General features: G+C 39.5%; 1 protein-coding gene across 1 annotated transcript; it reads right to left on the bottom strand.

The window, feature by feature from the left end:
* Positions 1-10,892: 10,892 nt before the first annotated feature.
* Positions 10,893-24,820, bottom strand: LOC121505299 (tetraspanin-8-like). The gene is made up of 9 exons (XM_041780468.1): positions 24,653-24,820; positions 21,907-21,963; positions 16,695-16,814; positions 16,527-16,601; positions 16,310-16,405; positions 15,962-16,081; positions 15,649-15,681; positions 13,595-13,678; positions 10,893-12,936 (listed from the first exon to the last, which is right to left on the bottom strand). The coding sequence occupies exons 1-9, from the start codon at positions 24,710-24,712 to the stop codon at positions 12,844-12,846; spliced, it is 738 nt and encodes a 245-aa protein (XP_041636402.1). The 5' UTR covers positions 24,713-24,820; the 3' UTR covers positions 10,893-12,843.
* Positions 24,821-25,645: the final 825 nt, after the last annotated feature.

Genomic DNA, 25,645 nt, shown 5'->3' with positions numbered 1-25,645 from the left:
ACTTTATGCAACTTGTAACCTATTTTGCCTCCTTTCACCAATTTTTTGCCCTTTTTCTTGCCAATTTTGTTGTTTTTGTCTCTTCCTTTTCCATTTCTGTCACTTTTTTCTCCCTTTTTAGCCCATTTCCACAAAATCTTTTTTCAACTTCCTGCCAGCATCACCTTTTTCCCCATGTTCAGCTGCATTCTACCCATTTCCTGCCAATTTTTTGCCAATTTCTGCAACATCTTTTTTGCCTCCTTTAGCTGCTTTTTTGCCACTTTTTGTATATTTTTTTCAGTTTTTGCTACGTTAATACCATTTTGTCACTTTGAGCCCATTTTGCCCATTTATTTCCACTTTTTTTTCAACTTTTAACCTGTTTTTCTGTCTGTTTTTCTAGTTATTCAACTGTTCACTTTAATTCCAAAAAATATTCATCTCAGATTCTTTGTATTTCATTTTCTAGCATCCTGACATTTTTGCACATCATGGCCTAGCTCTGTCCTAGTCTGACATTACTTTCCTAATAGTCCAGTGTGTCATCCACAAAACATCCCTAATAAAGATGATTGTGGTTTAATAGAGGGGTTTACATTTTGAAAATGGCTCTATCGTACACATCAGCCTTGGTCCTGATTGAATCCAGTCCAGAACCACTGCACTAGAGGCTGCAAAAGACTCAGGCCGTGCACAACTACTGCATGTGTGGGATGTAAACTATAATCATGGCATGCACAGCTTGCTTTAGGCATAAAGACAGCACCCTTTAATGGTCACTACCATAGTCTGTGGAGTGCTAAAGTCTGCAGAGGAAAGAAGTCTAAATCTACCAACACCATCCCAACAATGATCTTTCAATCTTTGCAACAGCATTGTGCCTGAAACAAACCAAACCTTTGCACGTTTACACATCAGAAAGCAGCTGTTTGTCTTTACGCAAACAAAGAAAGGCCTGCTGGGTCAGAAGCGTCTCATTAATGCTACGATAGCGGACAGAAAATGTCTCTACTTTCTGCAGAAATATCACCAATATAGCTGCATTTTTATCCAATCATCCAGCTCACACTCATGGAGGGAATAGGCTCTGCTAACTAGCCCAGATGCTCTCCTCTCTAGCTACTCCCTCTAGCTCATCCTGGGGGATCCCGAGGCATTCCCAGTCCAGATGGGACACTAACTCCCACAGCGAGTTCTGGGTTTGCCTCAGGGTCTCCCCCAAGTTGGACCGGCTTGGCATCCCTCCACAGGGAAATGTACAGTAAAGGGGATGTTCTAATTGCATGTGAAAACCAATTCAGCTGCCCTCTATCAGTGCAAACACCCTGTAATCATCATTAAAAGTTACTGATACTGACAAGTTAAGAAAAATAACTTTTTCACATCATCCTTTGGTTGAAAAATTCACAAACATTTAACCAAAGGATCTCAGAGTTTGTCTTACAACCTAACTTATCCCTGTTTACAGAATCAGAACACAGGGGCTGTGATTTTCACTTTAGTCTGCTGGTTTGTGTTTGTAGTTAACTTGGAGCCAGAGCTGTATTGACAAGTCTGGTCTCAGCAGGATTTGGTGTGACAGATAAAATGTTCCATGTTGAAAACCTTTGCCTATGCCTTGAGGCTCCTCGGAGCACGAGGCCCCAGGCACCGGCCTGCCTTTGCCTGATGGTTAAACCGCCCACGACTCTGTCAGTGGCAAAAACAAAGTCTTTTCTTGGAGACCAGAAAAAGCTGCAAAAGTGCCAAAAGTTTGGCAAATGTGGAACCGACACCCATAATATGATGATTTTTTTTTTTTTAAATGACTGACATATCAGGATAAAAGGCAGACCTAACCGCCACATGGAAAAGGAAATCTTGCCAGGAAGCCATTTATGGCTTCAGCAGAAACACAGAGAAGTTTACCTCCATTCTCAGAGGAATAAAGCATCTATCAGGCTATAGATCAGTGTCACTCGACCCTGCTCAACCACTAAGCCAAATAGTTGAAAAATACGTTTGCAAGAGCCCCAATCTAAGTGGTGAAAAATGTCAATTAAAGTAAGTTAAAGGTGGCAAAAGTGGTCAAAAAGTGGCAAACACTGGGAGAAAAGTGAAGAAAAAGGGCAGAATATGACAAAAAAAAGGGTGAGAAGTGACCAAAAAATAAGTTAAAGGTGTCAAAAACATGGTACAAATCTGAAAAAGGTGGGAAAATGGGCAAAACGTGGTATTTAATTGCAACAGGCTGCTTAAATGGGTGAGAAGTGGAAAAAATAAGTAAAAAGGGGCAAACACTGAGGGAAAAGTGTCAAAAATGGGTGAATATTAGCAAAAAAAAAAAAAAAAAAGAAGAGTTACAGTTGGCAAAAATGGTCCAAAAGTGTCAAAAACGTGTCAAAAATGAGTAAAAATTGAATTGAAATGACTCAAATGGGCAAAAATCAGAAGTTCAATGGGTCTGCTGTCTACGCTACTACGCTAGGTAGTAGCGTAGACAGCTACGCTATGCTACGCTATGCTACCACTTAAATGAGAGGAGGGTTTACACTTTTAAAGCAAACAGAATTTGCATTATTGCTTCTCTAACAAATGGTGCGTAATCGGGTTGAACTTGATTTTACGTACTTGGCTGTGATTGACTGCATGTTATGGATATGTGTTTGAGTGCATGGTGTGTAAGGTTTGATTCCAATTTAAAAAATCATGAAAATGCACATTCATATTTGGAGTCCTAGAAGTCGTCGGTCATGTCACAGAGACTAGAAAGTTCCCTACCCCAGTTAGGGATGAGTCTGAAACATAAGTGTCTGACTGAGAGGGCAAACAAATGTTAACAGTAACAAATATTGGTGATTTTCTCCCGTCTCTGCCCTCCCCTCTCTCATTAGCTCTGATGCTGTGTGTCAGCGCGTTCGATAGCCACTGGCCTGTGGTACAAGAGCAATCTGATGGAGCTCATCCATTTAAAACCTATTACACACACCGAATACATTAGCCAGGTCATTAAGAATATATTAGACGTGTCGATGTTGTTATAAATTCACAACATATTAGAAACGTCATTAAGAAATGTGGGTCAGCACAAATGCACCAAACCAGTTATTAATGTGGTTCATGAATGAGAGCGACAATCAGGAATGAGTAAAGTGAGATTGGTGTGTGTGATGGATGGACTCTGGTGTGTGTGTGTGTGACGCCCCGCCTCTTCACTCTTCTATTTTAGACTTATTGTTCAAGTTTTAGACTTTAAAGACCCTTCCAGTGACGGTTCGTCGGGGGTTTTCATGCATTTGTCCACATGAACACTTTAATAGTAAGTGATTCAATCATGCATTCATGATTTCTTCCCATATCCATCCATTTCTGCTCTAAAATATCCATATCAATAAAGGAATGACTACTGTTACTGTTACATTCAAACCCTCAAAGTGGTCTTTACTGGCACATATTACTTATTGAGAAATCTGCACTTATGAAAAGTTGAATATTTTACACGATGCCAGAGCTACAGCAACTGTTTGATAATCAAAATTTAATACTGGTGTTAATTTTTTAATGTTAAATGAGAGTTGCTGACGTTAAAATTACCAAGAATTGGCTTTAACTTTCTAACACAGTGTGATTTTTGCACATTAAAGTGTACTTTTTTGCTCATTAATGTCCTACTTCCTTTCACTTTTGGATGTCGGACACACACTATAATGCCAAAAGTATTCACTCACGCATCCAAATAATTGAAATCAGGTGTTCCAATCACTTCCATGACCACAGGTGTACAAAATCAAGCACCTAGACATGCAGGCTGTTTCTACAAACATTTGTGAAAGAATGGGTTGCTCTCAGGAGCTCAGTGAATTCCAGCATGGTAGTAAATCGCTACGGACCTCCAAACTTTATGTGGCCTTCAGATTAGCTCAAGAACAGTGCGTAGAGAGCTTCGTGGATTGGGTTTCCATGGCCGAGCAGCTGCATCCAAGTCGGATGCAGTGGTGTAAAGCACGCCGCCATTGGACTCTAGAGCAGTGAAGACGCCTTTTTTGCAGTGATGAATCCCTCACTATCTGGCAATCTGATAGACGAGTCTGGGTTTGGTGGTAGCCAGGAGAATGGTACTTATCTGACTGCATTGTGCCAAGAGTAAAGTTTGGTGGAGGGGGGATTATGGTGTGGGCTTGTTTTAATCAAATAGCTTTGATTTCAGTAAATATTACCTCCTAATGCTGCAAATTCAACACATGACCATTTTCAGTTCTTTACAGCATATACAATCTTTTAAACTCTGTTTTGCATAATAATGTGGAAAAGTGCATTTTGAGGTTTTTATTTTTATTTTTTTTAAATAATGGTTATCATTATGATGTTTGTTCAAAAACATTTTAATTATGCTCTAATGGCTGATGACTTGAAAAATATTCTGTCATTCGCATTAAAATTTCAGAAAATAAGAGAAAAATTTCATTTGCTTAACAGTGTGGAAAGCGGTGTAGTAGTATTTCAGGAATTTTAAAAGGAAGATTTAGGGAATCAGATATAGTTTTGTAGATTCTATCTGGGATTTTTCTTCAGAAACGTTCAGGAATCTCCTATAATACTTTGAGGGATTCTTTATTTTTCATATGTCTTATTTTCGTCAGTGTCTTTGTTCTGTTACATTTCTATATAGGGTTCAAACTGCACGATCTTTTATTAAACATATCTGAGTGATTGACAAATTCAGCAGAATTTCGGGTCAACATTTGTAATACAGAACACATTTAGGTCGTTTCCACCAACCGGTTCGGCTCAGTTCGGTGTGGAATGGCACGCATTTTTTTGGCGTTTCCATAGAGCAAAAGTTGGAAAAGGTCCCAAAAAACCGACCCTTACCGTCCCACTTTTCGGCACCCTTCCGTAGGGGTGCCAATCTTACCTTCCCGTACCAAAAAGGTGGAGCTACACACAACAATAGGGGCTGCACTGACGTCACGTCAGCGCGCGACACAGCTGCTCGCCTCTGGACTTCAAAACACAGAAGTCTGCGCTGTGAGGGGTGGGCGAAAACGGGAGAAAAAAAAGGACTAATATCTGCCTAAATGGGAAATATTTGGACTCAATGGAGATCCAAACTGTTTCCTAGTCTATGGATATTGATATCTGGCCACAAATCAAGTTTCCTGACGTTTATCTGGACCTGATTTTAAGAACACAAAGCAGAGCCCAAAGGCTCACATCAGCCTGATTCATCCGTGATGGATGAGAAACTAAATTAATGCTTAAGCTTTGTGAATACTAAGCCTTAGAACAGTTCATTCTCTTCTGTAACTAGTTATTATTCTACTTCTTACGTTAGGTAACCTGTGAAAACATCGCTCTGTCATTGTTAGACGTGTTTTTAAAACTTCAGGCTGCAGACTACTTTACAATGAGCTCAGCCCACCCCGGATTTCTGACTTAATCTAGTTTGATTTTAACACCAGCTGAACTTTTCTTATTTTTAATGTGGCAAATTCTCACAGTACAGCTCTAAACTTTCATATTTTGTCCTATAAACTGTTATAGACTAGATATATTCATATATTAACATACAGTTTTGACTCAAACCATCTCTGTACACTTATTCCATCAGCTGAGGAGCTTACAGACAGCTGTAAACATTAAAATGTAGTTATTTTTTTTAAAAAAAAGCACTTTCAGCTGAAAAAAGGTGTTTACTGCTTATTCCCCACTGATTTCTGTCACTCATCCTTTCTACAACTCTGCAGCTGGACCAGCAGACTCGCACTGACTGTGACTTTACATTCATCACCTTTACAGCCCGCCCACCAAGTGAGGGTACGGGTGGAAATGCAAACTATTTTGGGGTTTAGCGTACCAAACCATACCAAACCGAACTGAATCCAACCGGACCCCCTAATGGAAACACAGCTATTGTGGGTCCCAAGGCTAGACCAGTTAGAACCACTACTGTAGGCCTAGTTGCCCCATACTGATGCATGACAATCCCCCCTCCTCAGCCCCCTGCTGGCCTGCACTCACATTGCTCCAAGCCCTGCAAAGCTTGAGCACAGATTCGTCATTATAATGTCTCATTCAATCCACAGGGGGTTGTGTTCAGGCCTGGAAAGAGCTTAGATATGTCACCTTTAAGTGTTAAAAATGACTCCTGCATGTCTTCTTAGCTTTTCAGTGATAAATGCAGCATGATAAAGAGGTTTATATTAGTGCTTATCTAAACATACAGTCCATTATCCTGTTAAAGTGCTCCTCTCAGTGAACATCAGCAGTTGTGTACTTTATGTGCAGCATTGTTTGGCAAAAGGCTTGTAGTCAAACTGCCTGAGGCTGCACATAAAAACCCCCACACATGTTGCCTGCAGGAGCACACGCAACTCAAAGCAAGAGACATGACTGTTGAAACTGGAGCTGAATCCTGGTGGAGATTTGCCTCCATGAGGTCTGCGATTACCAGACAGAAAGTACAGCAGCGGGTCAAAGGCCGGGCTGGTTTCTAAGATGAGTTGTGCAGGAGCATGTTTTGTGATATTAGAGCTACTATAGTGTTACAGGTATAAAATAATGACCTTTGACCTCCAAAATGTGGTTCACCCTCAAGTCCAAATGAAGGTTCTGCAGACATTTTTTAAGTTCCAGGGTAAATGCACCTTTGGAGTTTAGTGCATCATGCAGGGAAAACTTAACAAAAGCACGCAGAAAAGGTTAAAAACTGCATGAGAATGAAATCATCCATCAGAGAAAAGGTCCGATAATTTCATCTCTGTCACCTGCACAGCTTGTGAGATTTTCTGCAGAGCCACCGTCATTAAAGGAAAGCGTGTCTGGTTTCTTTTGTTGTTGTTTCCCTTGATTAACTGGCATGATTTCAGCAGCGGGGTGCGTTTAATCCACCTGAATGTGGAAAAAGATCACAAGGACTGGCAGTAACATGATTCATGCGCTCCTGCGTCAGGATCCTCCGTCAGATTTCACAGTTTCAGATCTATGTGACAACACAAACACCGAATGTGTGAAAGCTTTGCTCAAACACCGAATTAGACACGGCTTAGGCAGAGATTTTTACTGTCACACAAAGAAAACAAACTCAGAAATTTCACCCACTTAAAAAAGAATTCTAGTGTCATTAAACCAGGGCTGAATCCTTTACATGGTTTTTGGTCTACATCAATGAAGCTCCAGAGGAATGCAGCAGACTCCTTTCACAACATAAGAAAGATCATCAGCTTTAATAATTTAACTGCAATGTGAAAAAAATGGTCCAAAATAACACCCTAGTCCTTGGTCATTGACATCTTTCATTCTGGAAAAGGTTACAAACCCATTTCTAGGACCGGGACCCCAGTGAAGCACATTGAGAGCCATTATCCACAAGAGGGGAAAACTTGGAACAATGGTGAACTTTTTCAGGAGTTGCCGGCATACCAAAATGACTTCAAGAATGCATGGACAACTCATCCAGGAGGTCCCAAAAGGACCAAGAAGACCTGTGGGACTCACTTAACCAAGTTGCAAGCCATTGGCAAATGGGGAAAACTTAGGAACAGTGGAGAACCACCGAGGAGTGACAGGCCTACCTAAATGACTTCAAGAGTGCATCGAACACTCATCCATGAAGTCCCAAAAAACCCCAGAGCAAAATCTAAAGACCTGGAGGCTTCGCTTGACCAAGTTGACAGCCATTATACACAAATGTAGAAAGCTTGGAACAGTGGTGAACGTTCTCAGAAATGGCCAACCTAACAAAATGACTCCAAAACTGCATGGGTGGCTCATTCAGGAGGTCTCAAAAGAACCCATAACATCATCGAAAGCCCTGTAGGCCTGGCTTGACCAAAGTGAGAGCCATTATCCACAAAAAGGGGAAACTTGCAACAGTGGGGAACCTTCCCAGGAGTAAGTGGTCCACCAAAATGACTCTAAGAGTGCAGGAGGTCTTAAAAAAACCTAGAACAACATATAAACACCTGCAGGCCTCACTGACTCAGTTAAGGTCAGAGGTCATGATTCAACAATAACAAAAAGACTGGGCCAAAATGGCATCATGGGAATGGCAAAAACCACTGCTAAGCACAAAGAACACAAAGTCTCGTCTCACATTTGGCTAAAAACATCCTGATAAAGATTTCTGGGACAGTAATAAGTGAAAAAAATATGCGAGGAAAAAAATCAGGAAAGTGTAAATATCGGGGCATTGCCCAAACTTAGGAGTCTGGGGATGCAGCCCCAGGATTTTCTTTGCTAATCAGACATTAAATGAACTTTTTTCTCTCCATTTAAGTACAGATTTACACGTCAAATGTCCACAAATGTAGTCATTATTTATGTAGAAAGGGTACAGCTTCATCTAGTGCCAACTTTGGGCCAGATCCACAAGAGATTTGTGCTGCTTCTGCACAGAAAAAAGACAGAAAAAGATCAATCCACAGAGCACAGAGTAAAAAGGCACAAACAGCTCTGTAAAGCAAACTGCCTCCTAACTTAGCCTGCCCTTTTGCATACTTGTAAAAGTGCAAATATTAAAAACAATTCTGTACAATTCTGCACCTTAATGTGCAAATAAGCTTTAGTGCAACAAAAACATTAACTCACAAAGGCAAAAATTGCCACAGGCAAAACAAGTGGTGCAATTTACAGCCATCCAAACTTGTGTGATGTAAATGAGGTAAATTTCACTCAAACTGTGATGCTTTCAGTGGCGCAGCATAGGGAAATTTTAGAGGAAGCCAAACGAGATTTCAAATCTTTTTATTTTACATTTCTACACATCTCTGGCCTTGATTACTTCTTTCCAAACATCTCTTTTTTTTCTCTCTGACACATTTGAAGTGTTAAAAGTGTGCCAAAAGGTTAAATATATGTTCAGACATTTGCAGAACAATGACACCAGTGATTCAAGCTCAGCACTGTGCACGTGCTTTTATCTTTGTGTGAATAAACTGTAATGTAATGAGAAGCCTCTTATGTGGAGTCTGCACTAGAATTACAAAGCAGCAATTTGAATCAGACTCTCCACTGGTGTTTGCTGCCATCTAAAGGCCTCTTTATTCATTTAGTGGCCAAAATTATGTGGACAGCAGAGCATGTGGTGGAAAAAACATGGAAGGGACATGGCTGAAACACCACCGTGCACATTTGGGCTTTCAGAGACATTTTAGAGCCAGCAGGCTGCAGGAATCAATGCAAATCCAAAGTTTAAGTGCAGATGCTCTGCAGACAGTTTGTGGAGCCGACTCTGTACACAGAGCTGGATTGCACCGCTTTAATATACAGTCATAGTCAAGTTAAAATGTTCCTAATGCAACGTTAACATGACCATCAACCCCTCTCATAATGCTAGGCCTCTAGTAAAACAAACTTTGGCCCAGTCCACGAGTTTAATTTGGCTACTTTAACAAAGTGAAAAGACATTTGAAGCTGTCCTCGTGAACCTAACTGTAAATTTTTTATGAAATAAATCAATAACTACAGAAAAACTGTACCATGATTCCAGCCAGGATTTCATCCTGGGTCTTTCCCATGTTTTATGATTTTGCTGCACCTGTAACGCATGTCAGGACAGCCTGTTGTGGACAGACAGCAAGACGGTATCCACAGACATCTGTGTTTTTTTCTGAAGTCACATTGTGATAGTGTCACCAAAGAAATAAATTAAAATGAGTTTGAATATATCATGGAAAAAGAAAAGTTTTCTTTGTGAATTTAAAAAGAAAAAAAATATTCCCTGTATATTTGAGTGTTTTGTATGAGGGTGCTGCTGCCATTCTGATATATTGATATGTGATTAAAATAATAAAGGAAAGAAAAGATGACGAGATAATCTTAGGAGAATGTGTCGTGGGGGAAGAGGGGGAGAGGGAGGGAACCAGGAAAAAAGGACAAAGGAGCGGGTGAACCTAAGAATTTGGGGCCTGAAAAATGAAGTTAAGGCCCAAACATACTCAGGCAGAACTGTGCAACGGCCTCTGCGGAGGTCTGCACTGACTCAAAGCGGACATCCGCTAGGCCCGTACGCGCAAAGCTCAAATTTTACGACCGTGTGGACTCCGCTCTGCATACTGGTGTCGCACAAAACACTGCTCAGTATGTATTTTTCACATCAACCTGCATTAAATGTGACACCGACCTGCATTTTGTTCCTCTGTGCAGCGTTGACAGGTGAGCGGTGACTCCCAGAGTGGAGAAGGAGTGGGGCTAGGCACCCAACTAGCTCATCAAAGTTTTCACGTGTCATTCGGAAGTATTTAAAATGTTTTTTCCACGTCAATACTTAGCATGTCCTTCACCAACATGGAATACTCACCTTCCTCGTCTCTTGTGGCATTTAATGGCCGTACATACCACCGTCTCTTAATTTTATTGATTTGCAAAGCCAGCAAGCTGGGGTCCCTGCTTTCTACAGCTGAGAGGCAGAATAGATACAGCTGCATTGTTTTTTGACAGATTTACCCACAGTAGAGAAATATCATGGATTTTGAATGTCTGACGAAAACTACATCACATTTTAGTCAGGTTTAATCAGCACAGATCTCTTTTTGTTAGTCTTATGCTAGTTTTTGTCATTGAAAAAAAGCTGTCAGCAAATAGTTTTAGTTGACCAAATTAACACTGGTAAACTGGCACTTTAAGTGAGACTTTTCTGATAAGGAAGTCAATAAACTAATTTCTTGCCAATTTTTCCTCCCAGTGAGGCAAAGCTGATGCTAAATTTAATTTCAGATCACATTTTTCCACAGGTTAAATCTTGAACACCAACTCTCCTTATGTTTTTGCTGTCTCCTTTTTTCGTGACTAGTTCTGGCCTTTTAAAGCCCACTTATTCCCCTATTAACCTCCTCATTTTCCCTCATCAGTCTGTTATGTAATTGTTGAATCAACCTCTGCCAAAGGTGAGGAAATTCTAGTTACATAAGAACACACAAGGGGGGGGAGACTTCTGGGTAATTCAGTTTATTCTGAAATGATACAAGTGCAGATTTCATAATACAAGAGTTCCTGTCTTTTATTTTTTCCCTTATGGCTTTTAAAGGTATGATCAGATATAGCAGCCTGGTTAGTGGTCCTGCGCTGAGAAAAGATGACGTTCAAGCTGCACGACTCAGTGAGCTGGGAGTTAAAGCAAACTGCAAGACGACTCCTGCAACTTGCAATAGTTTTATTGAATAGCTGAAGCTTTTTAACCTTCAGTGGTTCCCCTTTGTCTACTTCATGGAAACTGTCTCTTAATGTACATCAGAAGTGCAAAGACTGTTTTAACATTACTTAAGTGCTTTACAAGGACACACAATGGCATTATGATTTCTACATACAAAGATAGCTTACATGGTCCCCTGACTCAATCTTTTAACCCGAGAAGGCAACAATTAAGGCTGAAAATACCAAAACAGAGCAGGTTTCTTGTGCATTTTTGCATTAAATAGCAGGTTCATGGCTATAAACGGGGTCTGTCATGTCATATCATTTTGCATTTCTCTTAAGGACACTAACCTTTTGTTTCCACTGTTTTCATGGTTATGTACATAAGTCAACTGGAAGTCCATTCATTCCTATCAGAATCTCCATCACATCCATCTTTGCAAATTTCCACCATGTTATATTTGATGTAGATTTGCCGATGTTGGTGTCCAGTGATGATTGAAAAGGAGCGTATTGATCTAGCAGTACCACGCTGTGATTCTGTGCCATTATTCTGGTAAAATACACTTAAACACCACGTACTGATCAGTGTGACATGAAATATTGCGCAATTCATCAGTAAAAATGCATGCAGATCAACATGGCAGTTGGAAATACAGTGCCTTCAGAAAGTATTCAGACCCCTTTCACTTCTCGCAAAAATGTCATACTGCAAAAAGTCCAAATACATATGCAAAAGTAATATTTCAGTTTGTTATTTTTAATTCGTTTGCAAAAAATTCTAAAATTCTGTTTTTGCTTTGTCCTGATGGGGTATTGATTATAGATTAATGAGAATAAAAATAAAATTTTTCCTCTGCAGCGTCAGGTTGCAAATAACAAAACTGCAAAATCAAAGGGGGGGTCTGAAAACTTTCCTGAATGCACTGCATATTCATGTATTTAATGAAGAATTAGAGGCATGTTAAGATAAAAACTAGCATTTGAATGGCTAGGAGAGCTATCTTAGCTTAGCTTTTCCATCAGTATTTCACAATGCATGCTACGTTCCTGGCAAGCAAACTACTTCCTGAATTCTTGGTGAGAAACTTAAGTCCTTTTCCATACAACTGAAGGGTGAAAAACAGACATAGTTATCCTCTCCTCGTGGCTACGGGTACTTTCTATTAGGCTTCTGTCAAAAGGTTATGATGAGAATCTTGCGCTGGACACTAGGGGGTACCATACATATATTTACAGATATACAGACTTCAATTTTTTCATTACAAGTGGAAACGCGGGGTAAAAGCATTCAGAAAAGGCTGTTTTTAGATCAAATTGCAATCAGATTACAGGAGTCACTGTGGCACAAGTGTAACCAGTGTATGCTGCAAAATGGTACATGGTGAATATCGAATCTCTAAGGACCTCCTCGGGTTAAAAGAGCTGCAGTCAGATGTATTTAAAGATGCCTTTTCCCTACAATATGTCTCTGTTACACACGGTGACTATAAAACTACATCACATAACACATAAGAGATAGAACGACTCACAGAAACTAAAGGTTTGCGACATTTTCTACAATAAAAAGCTCGAGGGGAAGAATAAATCTTCCCGTTGAATGCCTCATCGTCATCCTGCCTCCTCTCCTCGTTGCGCTCTTAAAGGGCATAAACATTGTTAAAAAAGAAGTGAAGAAGAAGATGTCATATACTGACGACAGAGTCCTCCATTTACAGTGCAGAGGTTTAAGGTCAGGGAAGGGAGGCTTCAGTAGCCCTTCATGGCGATGGTCGGTCCTCCCATGCCATCGTGACGGTTGACCTGATGGATCATCAGCAGGGTGATCAGAAGGCCCAGCAGCTGTTAAGAAAGGTGCAATAAAATCATCATCAGTACATACCAGGAATGGAAGGTCAAATGCGAGTACAACGGTTTTAATGCTAAGCCATTCTCCGACCAGATCCACCCACGGTAAACCCATCAAGGCGAGACGAAGAAATGCTAAAGGTAGCAAGGAGAAGATGGTCAATGCTGATCCAATATCCAATAGCTTGGATCAGGACTGACCAATGTTTATAGGGCTGATACTGACATCAGTTATCAGTTGTAAATTTGGAACTATTTGGTAATGATATGCATTTAAAAAGAACACTTAATTTCAGTTATCAAAATGCAAAATTTACAACATAAATGTGTTGTTCAAAAACTGGCTAGCCATGGCTGCAAACAAAGGCATTGAATTGGCTGTGCAGGACGCCTGAAAAGCTAGAAATAAACCACATTTATTACAAGTGCCATTTTTGGTACAATAGCTCTATAGCTCCAATATAACTAACTTGAATTTGGAAACATTTTAATTACACATAAATGGAACATTTGTTGTATAACACCATAATATTCATTGGTCTGCCAAGTAACAAAAAGCAGTTGTTCAGTAAGGTGAAGAGAGGTGTGTTTCAAATAAGATGATGAGCCGGACTAGATAGATTTTTAATACAGAAAAATCTAGTTGGCTTACTGCAGTGACTGCAAATCCAAAGCAGAACCCCATGAAGATTTTGAAGGCCAATTCTAGATATGAAAAGATGAAGTCTTTGCAGCTCTGCAAAAGGAGAAAAGGGTCACTACTGGGAAACGTCATTGGTCAGTGGTTAATGGGTAATTTGTTAGTTTATATGTTGACTGGTTGGTTGAGCTTGTATCTTGGTTTGCTTGTTGGCTAAAATGTTAGCTGTTTAGTTGTTATGCTGGCATGTATGATGGTTGTCATGTTGACTAGCTGGCTAAGTGATAGGTATGTTGGTATGAAGGTTATTTGGTTGGTTGATTGATTAGTATGACTTGATTGATAAGCTGACAAGTTGATAAGCAGATTGATTAGTTGGTATATTGGTTGGCTTGGTTGTCATGTTGGCTAACTGGTTGACTGATAGGTATGTTAATATGATGGTTATTTAGTTAGTATGTTGGCTAGTATGTTGGGATGATGGTTATTTAGTTGGTGTGTTGGAAGTCTTACTGGTTCGTGGTTGATAAGTGAGGTTGATTAGCAGATTGATTGGTAAGGATGTTGGGCTGGTTGATTGGTGGGAACAAAGGTTGGTTTGTTATTTGGAATGTTGGCTTGCTGGTCAGTTCATAAGTATGTTTGTTTGAAAGTTGTTTAGTTGGTATGTTGGTTGGTTGGTAGGCGTGTTGGCAAGCTGGCATATATGTCAGTGTAATGGTTGGCTAATTAGTTGGTCTGTTGGCTAGCTGGTTGATTTGTAGGTAAGTTGGTATGATGGTTATTTAGGTGGTATGCTGGATGTTTTACTGGTACGTTGATTGATAAGCTGACAAGTTTGTTAACAGATTGATAGGTAGGTATGTTGGTATGAAGGTTAGGTGGTTGGAATGATGGTTGATTGATTGGTGTGTTGGTACGCTGGTATATGTGTCAGTATAATGGTTGGTTAACTGTTTGGTATGATGGTTAGTTTGTTGATTGGTCTGTATGTTTGTATGGAGGTTATTTAGGTGGTACGTTGGTTGTTTCACTGACTAACTGGTAGGCAGATTGATTGGTTGGTATGTTGGTTGGTTGAATGGGTAGTATGTTGGTTAGTTTCCTGGTATGTTGCTTAGCAGATATATTTATGGGTATGTTGGATGGTTAGTAAGTTCATTATGTTGGTAGGTTCCTCTATGCATGTTTGTTGGTTCCTACCTTGGCTGGTTTATTCATCAGTAGCTTGACTTCATGCCAGCAAAGCTAGTATGGTCCGTGTATCGTAGGTATATTGACTGATTGTTTTCTGTTTTTATTTAGTTTCATGAGGTAGTATGATGGTTGGTTGGTATTTCTGGATGTTGGTTGGTCTAGAAACATGTTGGTAAGTTGGCCAGTATACTGGTGTTTCATTGATTCGTTGGTATGTTTCTAAGTATGATGGGTATTTTGCAGGTTAGTAGATTCATAGTTACTGTGGCAGTATGCTGGGGGGGTTATGGTTTGGTGAATTTGTAGATAGTAGGTGGGCTTGCTGATGATTTAGTGTAATGGGGGCCCCATTGTTGTATATATTGGCTTGTTGGTTGGAATGGTAGTATATGTGTTAAAATGCTGGATGGTTGGTAGGAATGTCAGATAGCTGCTAGGTTGGTAAGACAGTATATTGGTTAGTGTGTTGGTTCATTTTGGATGTTGGTTGGTTGATCAGTAGATATGCTTGTTGGTATAGTGGTGGGAATGTTGTTTGGTGAATTAGTAGATCTGATAGTACGTGGGTTGGCTGGTTATTTGGTGTGTCGGTTTGTTGATATGTAGGTATGTTGGCTGATCTAATGGCAAGATTGTTTCTGTGTTTGTTGGTTGGTTGATAAGTTTGTGTTTCAGTATGATCATATCTTGGATGATTGATTGGTAGCTCTATCTTATGCTGTATTACTGGTAGAAGTGTTAAATTAGCTAGTAGGTTACATTGGTTAGTTAGAGCAATGGTTAGTTTGTTAATAAGATGGTATGATGATTGGCTGGTTGATTTTTGATGGTGTCTTTTTGTCTTTAGTGATGTTGGTTGGTTAAAATACCTGTCCCCAGATTTTGTTCGGGCCGCTTGTTCCCTGAAAAATAAAAAAAAGGGTTAAAATAGAATCGCTTAAAAATGTATCCCCAATGAATTACAAGGAAATGGAAATGTGACACATTAAACAGCTTCAGAACCCTATTAAAAAGTTACTGTTGGCCCGTTGGAGCTGAAGCCTTAACTCTGTTTTCTGATATTTGTGTGTCTAATTTTCAAACGCAACAACTTTGCATTAACACAGAGTTAAAAAATATTTATTTCGTGCATATGTTCAAAGAAAAAGGCTTTAATGTGCACTTAATGAACTGCTGGCCTACCAGAGGTTTGTCTTTGCATGGAGCTGATAGAAGAGTATATCCATACTGTTTGTTGCACTCGCAGGATTGAGGGATGTTATCACCCCAGTCTGAGGCGCCGGATATTCCACAGCACTGGGCCTGCAACCATGATGGTCAGAGTTTTACAGGTGGGAACACAGCAGAAGATGAACAGACATCAACATGAGTGTAAGCTTTCTGTTTTAGACTGATATCTCAAAAAGCTTACAGCCCTACAGAGGTGACCATTGGATGGTTATTGCTGTTAAATATCAACAGAATTCATCCTTTAACAGTCCATTAAAAGCTGTTTTTGGCAAGCTAAGTAACAGGAATGAAAACCCTTACAGCTCCTTGTAGCTCAATAAGCATTGTCCGCAGTTCCTCACTTTCAAGGTAAGGCTGAACTGACTCCCTGGTAGCCATGTCAAATACCTCCTTTACCTATAAGAGGAGAAAAAACAATAATAGCATCAAAACATATATCAATAGCTGCAGGAATTTTGAGTATTGTTAGGGTGGATTATAAGATTATTGGAAAGGAAAAGTATGGACAGAATGCGACCTTGTTCCTTTGGACCACAACAACAATGCCAAAGATCAGCATGATAACCATTCCAACACCCATGAAGCCTGCGAACTGAACACATCAGAAGTTGAGAAACATGTAAAAGTATCATGATGTATTTTTGTTTTCATAAAGTTCCACTTTGTCTCATAATCTTGTACTTACTATTTTGAGGAAGAGGGTTTTCTCTGAGGCTGCTGCATAGATTCCCAGACAGGAGACGCCGAGCATGCCGATGGCGAACACCCAACCCCAACCCAAGCCCGGTGTTCCAAACGCCGACAGCTGGTCCACCATGAAAGGATGAGGATAAAACAAGAAACACAAATTTAGACTTTAACTGTAGTTTAAAGAGCTAGGTATTGTTCAACTTTTGAATTCCTCCCAAAAGAGTGTGACTTTACATCACTGACAAATCACTGAAGCTACAGCAACGTAGGATAGTGTTTACAGATGAATATTCAAGTTCTAAAGAACCCTTAAACTCATTTTTGACTGTATAAAACATTGCCATAGTCCAGGTCAGGTCAGGTATGGGAGCATTTCCACATCCCTCCAGGTATCCTCCCAGCTGCCCCCTCCACAATGCATGGAATATGTGGTGAAATTGGATTTTAAAAGTAGCAGAAATGAATTAAAGTGGCAAAAAATTAGATAAAAGGGGCAAACATTTGCCAAAATGGGTTAAAGTGGCAAAAATGGGTATAACAAGTGGTTAAGAGGTTTAGTGGTGGCATTATTGGCCCAAAAGTGGCAAAAATAGGCTAAAAAGGGTGAAAACGGGTTAAAAGTGGCAAAGATGGCTCAAAGGTAGAAGAAATGGACAAGAAGGTCGTGGAATGGGATTAAAAAGTGGGAAAATTGGGGCAGAAAGATCGGCAGAAAGTGGCAGAAATGGGTTAAAGTGGCAAAAATGGGCATATCAAATGATAAAAAGTGGTTATAATTGGTATAAAAATTTGTGAAAAGGGGTAAATGGTGGCAATAATGAGGCAATGGGGCAACAATAGGCAGAAAGTAACAGGAATTGGTTTGGAAGAGGCAAAGCAAAAGTGGTGGAAAGGATTACCGTGGCAGTAGTTGGTAGGAAAACTGGTTAAAATGTGGCAAAATTGGTGTGAAGTCGCAACATTTGGTGCAAATTGTGCGAAATGGATGAAAGATATCAAATTTGGCAGGGAAATTTGTCAAAACATAGCAAAAACAAGTACTTTCGTGCCTAAGATTTATGTACAGTACTGTAGGTTTAAATGTACTTGCAAATTACTGTACCATTCCAACTTTTTTGGCATTGCGGGTTTCTATACAGTGCATCTGTAATGGGAATGGGCACATATAAATGAAGTCCATTCAATCTGTCCAAAGACAAAAGCATTCACTCTTGTCTTTGACCTCTGATGAATAAAGAGTCGTTGGAGTATCGAGTTCCGGTCAAGCCCTTGTCCCAGAGAGAGGATGTTGAAATGCAGGAATCTTTCTGATAATGTGAATTAATGAGTAAAATAAACAATCAGATGACTCCCTGTCTCCATGTTGCATGAGCATTGTCTCTGCTCTGTCTCCCAGCGTTCCTGCTTTTCTCCCTCAGAGAAAGTCGACTGTAAGAATGGAAAAACTTCCCCGACCACATCTGTTCTGGATTAACCACAGAAATCAAAGACTCCTCTACATCCTGGCAGCTGTTCGCCTCCTTATAAACACTCTCAAAGTCTTCGCTACAACTTCTGCTAAACATTTCCAAAAAGTTACAACGCAGAGCAGGACTGAGCGTGGGATGTCGTGACTGAAAGTCAGCCTTGATTTTCAGAAACGTAAACCAGCTGTTCTTTACTCGAATCCTCACGAAACACTCTTGAGAATATTAAACCTGTTACATAACCACATCGTATTTCCACTACTTCAGAGTCATATGAGGTTCTTTAAATACCACCATCAAGTACACATCTCCTCTTCTGTATTTTTAAGAGTAATCAACATAAAGAGCGTATAAACCCCGTCCAATGGACACTTGTTTTTTTTTAACTGTTGTTTATATCTGAAACTGATTTACCCTGAGTCATATTACAGTAAATCTGCCGCTCCGTCTGCCAGCTCACGTCCCGTGACCCGGAGGCTGTAAATGAATGTTTGGCAGTGACCACTTCTCCAACATAACATGGAGTGATTCAGCTTGTGAATAACGGCACAAATATGTGATTTCATACTGTGGCAGATTAACAACTCCACTTCCAGTGAAGCTTTTGTTGGCGCCACTTCTAGTCAACTTATGGAAGCTTTAAGTAGACATGGATGCGTGCATTTAAGGATGCTTTGATATCATACCTGAGCACGGTTCTGTATGCATTCTGACTGATGCAGTCGGTGTCAGTATGAAGATGTGGCTTGCAAATCCACCAAGAAGAAGACGGAAGAAGAAGAGACGACCGCAGCAACCACTTAATGCAAACAGTCCAGTCCGTCCTGCATTCTACGATGGATGTTTTCTTATTTTTTAGACATCAACAACTCATTTCCTTCCTCCACATTTACCATGCAGCTCAGAAGAAGGAACAGACACATGCTGTACAGATCCTACAGTTTTTGAAGAGACAGAAGACTTTCAGAGTACCCTGCCCTCGGGCATGGCTGGGTTGTATCTTCCGCATACCATGCTGTTTACAGCAGGGAGTTCATTCACTAGTTGGCACAATGATAACAGGCACAGGCTGCAAGTCTCTCCCTTAGTGTGTTCCTGTCCTTTCTCCTCTTGCTGCTGTTAGTTTGCTTGGACCAGGAGATCTCACCACTGCTTGCCCTCCATCTACAAATCTCTTGCCACAGTATTTATGGCTTGCATGGAACAACTTTATTAGCCCGGTCTGATAAAGTTGTTCTCTGAACTACAAGTGTTGCTGGAGCTTTCTGTTTTCTTGCACCTTGGTAGTTGGTAAGGTTGCGCCTAAAGCGGGGTACACACATAAAGATAATCGGGCTGTTTTTGTCCCAATTTTCGCCCTTCCCGACCAAGAACAGCAAACACCCGATTATCTTATGTCTTACATGATTATCCTATAAGATTATCCTGTGGTTTGAGGTGTGTTAGGAGTGAATTTGTCCCAATAATCGGCTCCAAAAATGGTCGGGGTCGACAATTGTAAATATTAAGCTTGTTAAATATCTACAACCAAATAAACCTCCGTAAATTGTGATATGGGACGGAATGTAGGCCAATCAAAAAGCGAGCTGACTGAGGAACAAGGAAGCAGGACTTATGTTCCTGTGTTACTAGGCTAATAACACCAGCCGTTAGCTTCATTTGACAACAGTTTACCTCTAGCTCGCCCAGTAGACTATGAAGTCTGTGTTCGCGCTGTCCTCAGGATTTTCTCCATAGTCTTTTCTTTTTTTAAGTTAAGGATTTTTTCGTTAAAAATAGTCCCAAGAACACCATCATTCCCTCTTCTTGTATGTCCTCTTCCATGTTGCGTGTTGTGTTTTCCTGTTGTTGCTATGTTTCTTCTTCTTCATTTTTGTCAGATCAATGTGATCTCGTGAGATTTCTGGCTTGGAGGACAATATCCTGGATCATGGTGGGACAGAATCATCATGTGTGTAGTGTGCTGTGTTGAGATTATCAGAGCACACCACCAACAGTAAGATCAAAACTGTTCAATGCCTGATTTTTTTATCTTCATGTGTGGGATCTCTAACAGATAAAAAAATCTCTTTAGATTTAGAAAATCCTTACGTGTGTACCCCGCTTTACCTACTTCAGCTCTACATTACAGACCTGGTCTGCACGGCAATAGCTCACGACTTTGCACCAGAACCCAAGAGGACAACAGCTCACGTTCGTAATGTGCAGGGACTCGTTACCAAAAATTCGCCATATTTCAGGCGTTCTTTTTTTGATTTGCAGGGTTTATCACAGGCAGCTTTTTCTTCTGTTCGTCACCTTACACCTCGCAATCTTCTCTGTATTTCCTCTGCTCTTCTTGTGATCAGTGTTGGAGTATTTGAGAACAATCTTGGTCTTGACACCAGTCTCAAGACCACATTTTCAATGTCTTGGTCTTGTCTCGGACTCGAGAGTTTTTTCCTTTCCGTTTACTCGGACCGGGGATTTTCTTTAGGCCTCATTTGAAATAATTCCAGACTTGTCCGTGGCTTTTAAATACATGCAAGAATTTATTTTTTTAGAATTTAACTAAACAAATGTGTTAAGATTTTAAATTTTTGTATGTTGTGCTTTCAAAGAGTTGAAGACACCTTGTTTTATCCATCAAATTTATTTAAAAAAAAAAATAAATAAATAAAATTAAATAAAGAATCCTATCTAACTGTTCAACCTTGTCATGGGTTTTTTACATGTATTTTTATGGTCTCGGTCTTGATTCAGTCTCGACCCCCAAAAGTCTTGGTCCTCCTGGGCTTGGCGCACTCTGGTCTTGGGCAAGGCTTGGTCTCACATAGTGTGAGTACAACAGTATTTGTGGTTTATTAGCATCAACTTTCTCACTTATACTGGCCCCTATTGTCCCACTAATACCTTTAATTCCATGGGACTGAATCTCAATCATATTTGAGCTTGCAATCCTTCCGCTTTCCTTTCAAACTTTTCATGAAGTAAAGCAACAGAACACGAGAAACCCTTCAAAATACTACCACTGCGCAGTCTTTACACGTGCTGGCATGAACGCAGAAATGCACATCAACCAAACATGCAATATGCCGTAACAGAGGATCTTCGTAAATCAGGCCTGTTTCACACTGGGTGCATGTTGGCAGGGTGATGGCTGCAGCAGGTGTCTTCCTGCTTTTACAGATCTGTCTTTCTGCATAGTTATACCTCAATAAATCTCCCAAAAAGTGACTTTATTCTCTGTAGAACTGGGCTGGGAAAATTTCAGAATAAAGGCATTCTGTACAAACCCAGTGAATTCCTCCACACTGGTGTCAAGCAAGGCTTAATTTTGCAAAGCATGAAATGGAAGTGTAATTGCAAGCTTGCCTGTAACATATTCTACTGATGTAGACACAAATATCGGATAAAACTAGGTAAAATTGACACTTCATCCTTTTCCCATCATATTTTAGCCGAGAGATGCACACAGCTCAGGGTAAAAATTGTCAAGCCTTCTATTTAAAGATGCTCATGAGATGCAGCACTAATTCTGAAATTGTGAAAAAAGTTGGTGGAATAAGAGCGCAAACACTGAAGGGAAGCTCAAATGAACTCGTCCTATTGATACTGTAGTTTATGTTATTTGATCAAAATATGCAAGAAATAGTCATTAAACCCCTAAAGTGACAACGCAGACACATCATCATGACATAATCTGAAAACAGTGTTTTAGTTTTCTGCGAGAAAATGCACTGAGGTGCTTTTGTTGATTACCTGTGCGCTGAGGATGGTGGCTTTAATCACCCCGTAGATCAGCACACAGCCAAGGACCTGTGGACACATTACACAAGTTAAATCAGCTGAAACTGGTTTCAAAATGAGAAAAAGATCACAATGCAGAATCAACCTTGTTCTAATAACACATATGTATTATCCAGGATAATTTCATCATCTACTGGCTCATGATTGTATGATGTTTTCTGAGAAAAGAGATGGATTTGGACAAAGTCTTTAGAAAAATATTTCCAACTGTACATATATAGCATGAAATAGGTTGTTTTCACTGAAGTCAGATGGGTACATGAAGTAAAGAACACCTAAGGAGGCTAACTGAACCTCTTTAGCAGCATTTCTCCCTTGTTCAGGCCTTTCAATGAAATGTTGGTATGCTATTAAGCTAATAACCTTGTGGAGTAAAGCAACGGAGCCTGGGGAAGAGCCAACAGACTGGCCCTCCCTACAAAGCTGAGTTAAATGATCCAGATCTCAAAACAGAGATTGATTTCCCATCTCAGTGAGTGAGACTGGACAGACATCAGCCATGGAAACATGAGCACAATCAGGGTCTACTGTAGCAGACTCTACTGAACCAAACCGGACTTCTTGGTTGCAACAGACCATATAGGAGTTGTCTGACTCCGCCCTTCTAGATTTTAGACGGAGACTTTTAACCCTTAAGAGTTCCTTTAATATCCTAACACATTTGTCTAAGGACCAAAAATGTCAGCTTCCTAAAATCAGCTGTGAAAATATTACATATTAATATTGTTTTCCACTCTAAATGAGTCAGTCTTTTAAACCTGAAATATACTTATCAAATATTAATTATATTTTGGAGATTTTAACCCTTTAAAGGCCAGTACATTTACACAACTCCACAATTTAAATAGAAAAAAATCACAAAAACTCAAATAAAACACACACACCATTATCAAACATCGACAGCAAAACACACCCGTCATTTCAGGAGTGAGCACCTTTACAGAAAACAGTAAGAAATGTGAAATTTTGTGGCATGCTTTAGATGGATAAAGTAGCGCCATCTGGTGGACAGATATAAAAAATAAAAATGGAAAGCTAGTCATCCAAAATTAAATCTTAACATGAAAGAAGGTGTTAGTTTATGTTAAGATAAATGTGGGGTCAAAAATGGCATTTTCAATGGTTTTCAGTGGGACATTTTTGGTCCTTAAGAACAAATTTGTCGGGTTTTTTGCAGCTTAGCCATTTTTGGCAAATTTAAGGAACTGAGATTACAATTCTACACATTTTTAAAACTTAATATGCGCTGGCAAATTTCAGCTGTATTCATTCAACACAGCCAATATGGCTTGAAAAAGACACACTTTTTTGTAAAGTGTAGGGATTGTACTCAATGTATGTAGAACTTTTCTGATAATAAAGCAACTACTTAAAGCAAAGATTATGTTGAAAAAGATAAAACTATAAAAGATAGTCAAATAGTCCTCAAAGCTTTACTGCGAATGTCACATAGTCTGGAAATGCATGCATGCCTTAAACCTTGTGTTAAACTCATTCTGAGGGGTAGATCTACCTGACTGCAGCCAGTAGGTTTAAGTCGTTTGGATGCAGTTTTGACATTGAAACACCAGAGGGAGACAAAGCTTAACAAACTGAAAAGCAGCGAGTTTTTATGTAACACATGGTTTAAATGCAGATGACTGGCTGCAGCTGTGAACACAGAAGGTCTGCAGCTGGAGACGATTTATCCTCAGATAAACTTCAAACATGCATGGACTTATTTATTACAAAAAACATCTTTAAACTCATGGTTTGGCTGTACAAAACTAGTTTAGTGCACATTTTAAGTGTAAAAATGCAGTAATTATTGCCTTTTTTTTTGATTGGAAAAGTGTGACAAAACAGCAAAATAAAGGTGTAATAAATTATTTTTATCATTTTTGTTCTTTATTCTTTAATTAAATGTACTTTTAGGGTCTTTTTCTTTTATTTTGAGCATTATTTTTCAAAAAGTACACTTAGTCCGTTGCCTTTTCCTGCAGAGAAGTTCACCTCAAATGTCCCTCAAATTGAAAACAGCCCTTCCAGGCGCCGCCCTCATCAAATTATCTTTTTTTTTTTTACAGTGGTGACTTGGAGCTACAGCAGAAAGAAAAGAAAGAGGGGGTCTGTGGGCGGGCTGAAACGTGAAGCCCCTTCTCTGCTGCACAGATTTCACCTTTTTTTTTTCCATCCCGTTTTCCTGGAAATGACTTTACAGAACACGGGCAATAAAAGCCAACATACAGCTGCTTTATGATGTGTAATTATGATTAAAACCTGATGCCTGGTGCATTATTTTAGAGTTTTTAGTCTCATAAATTACTTTAACTGGCATCATTCTTCACATTTTCTTATTCAAGTTGTTAATTGGTTAATTATCAAGGTTGAAAAGTTCTCTTTTTAAGGGTCTTCTCAAATTTTGTGACATTTTTGTGCCTTTTTTCACGTTTTTAACTTTTAACAATAATGTGTAATAAAGCAACAATTGAGAATAATACTTAAATAATTAGAGGAAAAAATGTTACATAACACCTCCTTAGATGCATTTCTCCATTTTATTGTTTTAATGTCTTATTCCAGATTCTGATTATTATGAATTAATAAGATATATCATTGAAACAAAGAAAACATTTTTAAAAGCTTAAAAAAAGCATGCTTAAATTTCAGTAAAGTTTTAAAAAAGTCATAAATCCTAATAAAAAGGGATTTTACTTACTGCGTAGAGCACGTTGAAGAAAATGAAGACACATTTTAGACATCCGTTAATTTTTGTCATCTTTGCTTTTTTGCTGCTTTGCTCTCAGAGATGAAGAGGTGAGGCTGTGTGTGTAGCGCCGTGTGTGATGATGTGCAGCAGTGTGTGCCGTGATAAACTGCCTGTTCACTGAATGTGAGTGAGGGTTTGGCACAGAACTGCAGCACATAGAGCAGATCTACACTCGCACCAACCTCAGAAACAAACAGGATGTATGTGCAAGCATGCATGTCAGAGTGACAGTCCAAAATACCCCGTATGAAGACAACAAAAAGTTTTAAAACTGCACTTTAAATACTCTGCACTGTTTTTAAATTCAGCTGTACTGATGAACATGTTTTATATTTACAAGGCCTGTTTTAAATTCCAATAAATCTCTGAATACTGAGAGCTAACCATGATTTATCTGTTGCTCTTGGACGATCTCCAGATCCTTCTGGAGGATCCTGAGGAGTTTCAGGACAGGAGGGCGATACACAGGTGTAGCTCAGAAAATTATAATATCATTAAAAAGTTTATTTTTTCTTTCTCTGTTTCAAGACCTTTAATCTCCATGATTGTGACTTTCTCCTCACAAACTGAAAATATTGGAATATTGTTGAAAAGTCAAATTTCTTGTCAGTTTCTCTCATTCTGCTTCAGTACACACAACCACAATCATGGGGAAGACTGCTGGATTGACAAATGTCCAGAAGACGATCAGTGACTCCGCCCACCTGGAGGTTAAACCATCACAGAATAATATCTAAATCAGTCGTTCTCTTCCATTTTTACGAATCTAAGAAAAGCTAGGCCCTCCAGGACTTGAACTGGAAAAACTACACACCAATTTTAACGGTTTTCATCAACGAAAACCAAAAAATATGGTCGTACACACTAAACAGGTTCACGCCAAAATATTGCTGTATAAACTCTCCATTATTACAAGGGTGTTTTAGGGACAAGATGAAATAA

This window comes from Cheilinus undulatus, linkage group 23 (assembly GCF_018320785.1).
Source record: "Cheilinus undulatus linkage group 23, ASM1832078v1, whole genome shotgun sequence".
In the NCBI taxonomy this organism is placed as follows: domain Eukaryota; kingdom Metazoa; phylum Chordata; class Actinopteri; order Labriformes; family Labridae; genus Cheilinus; species Cheilinus undulatus.
The sequence above is the reverse complement of the archived record's forward strand: the minus strand, read 5'-3'. Positions and strand labels throughout refer to the sequence as shown.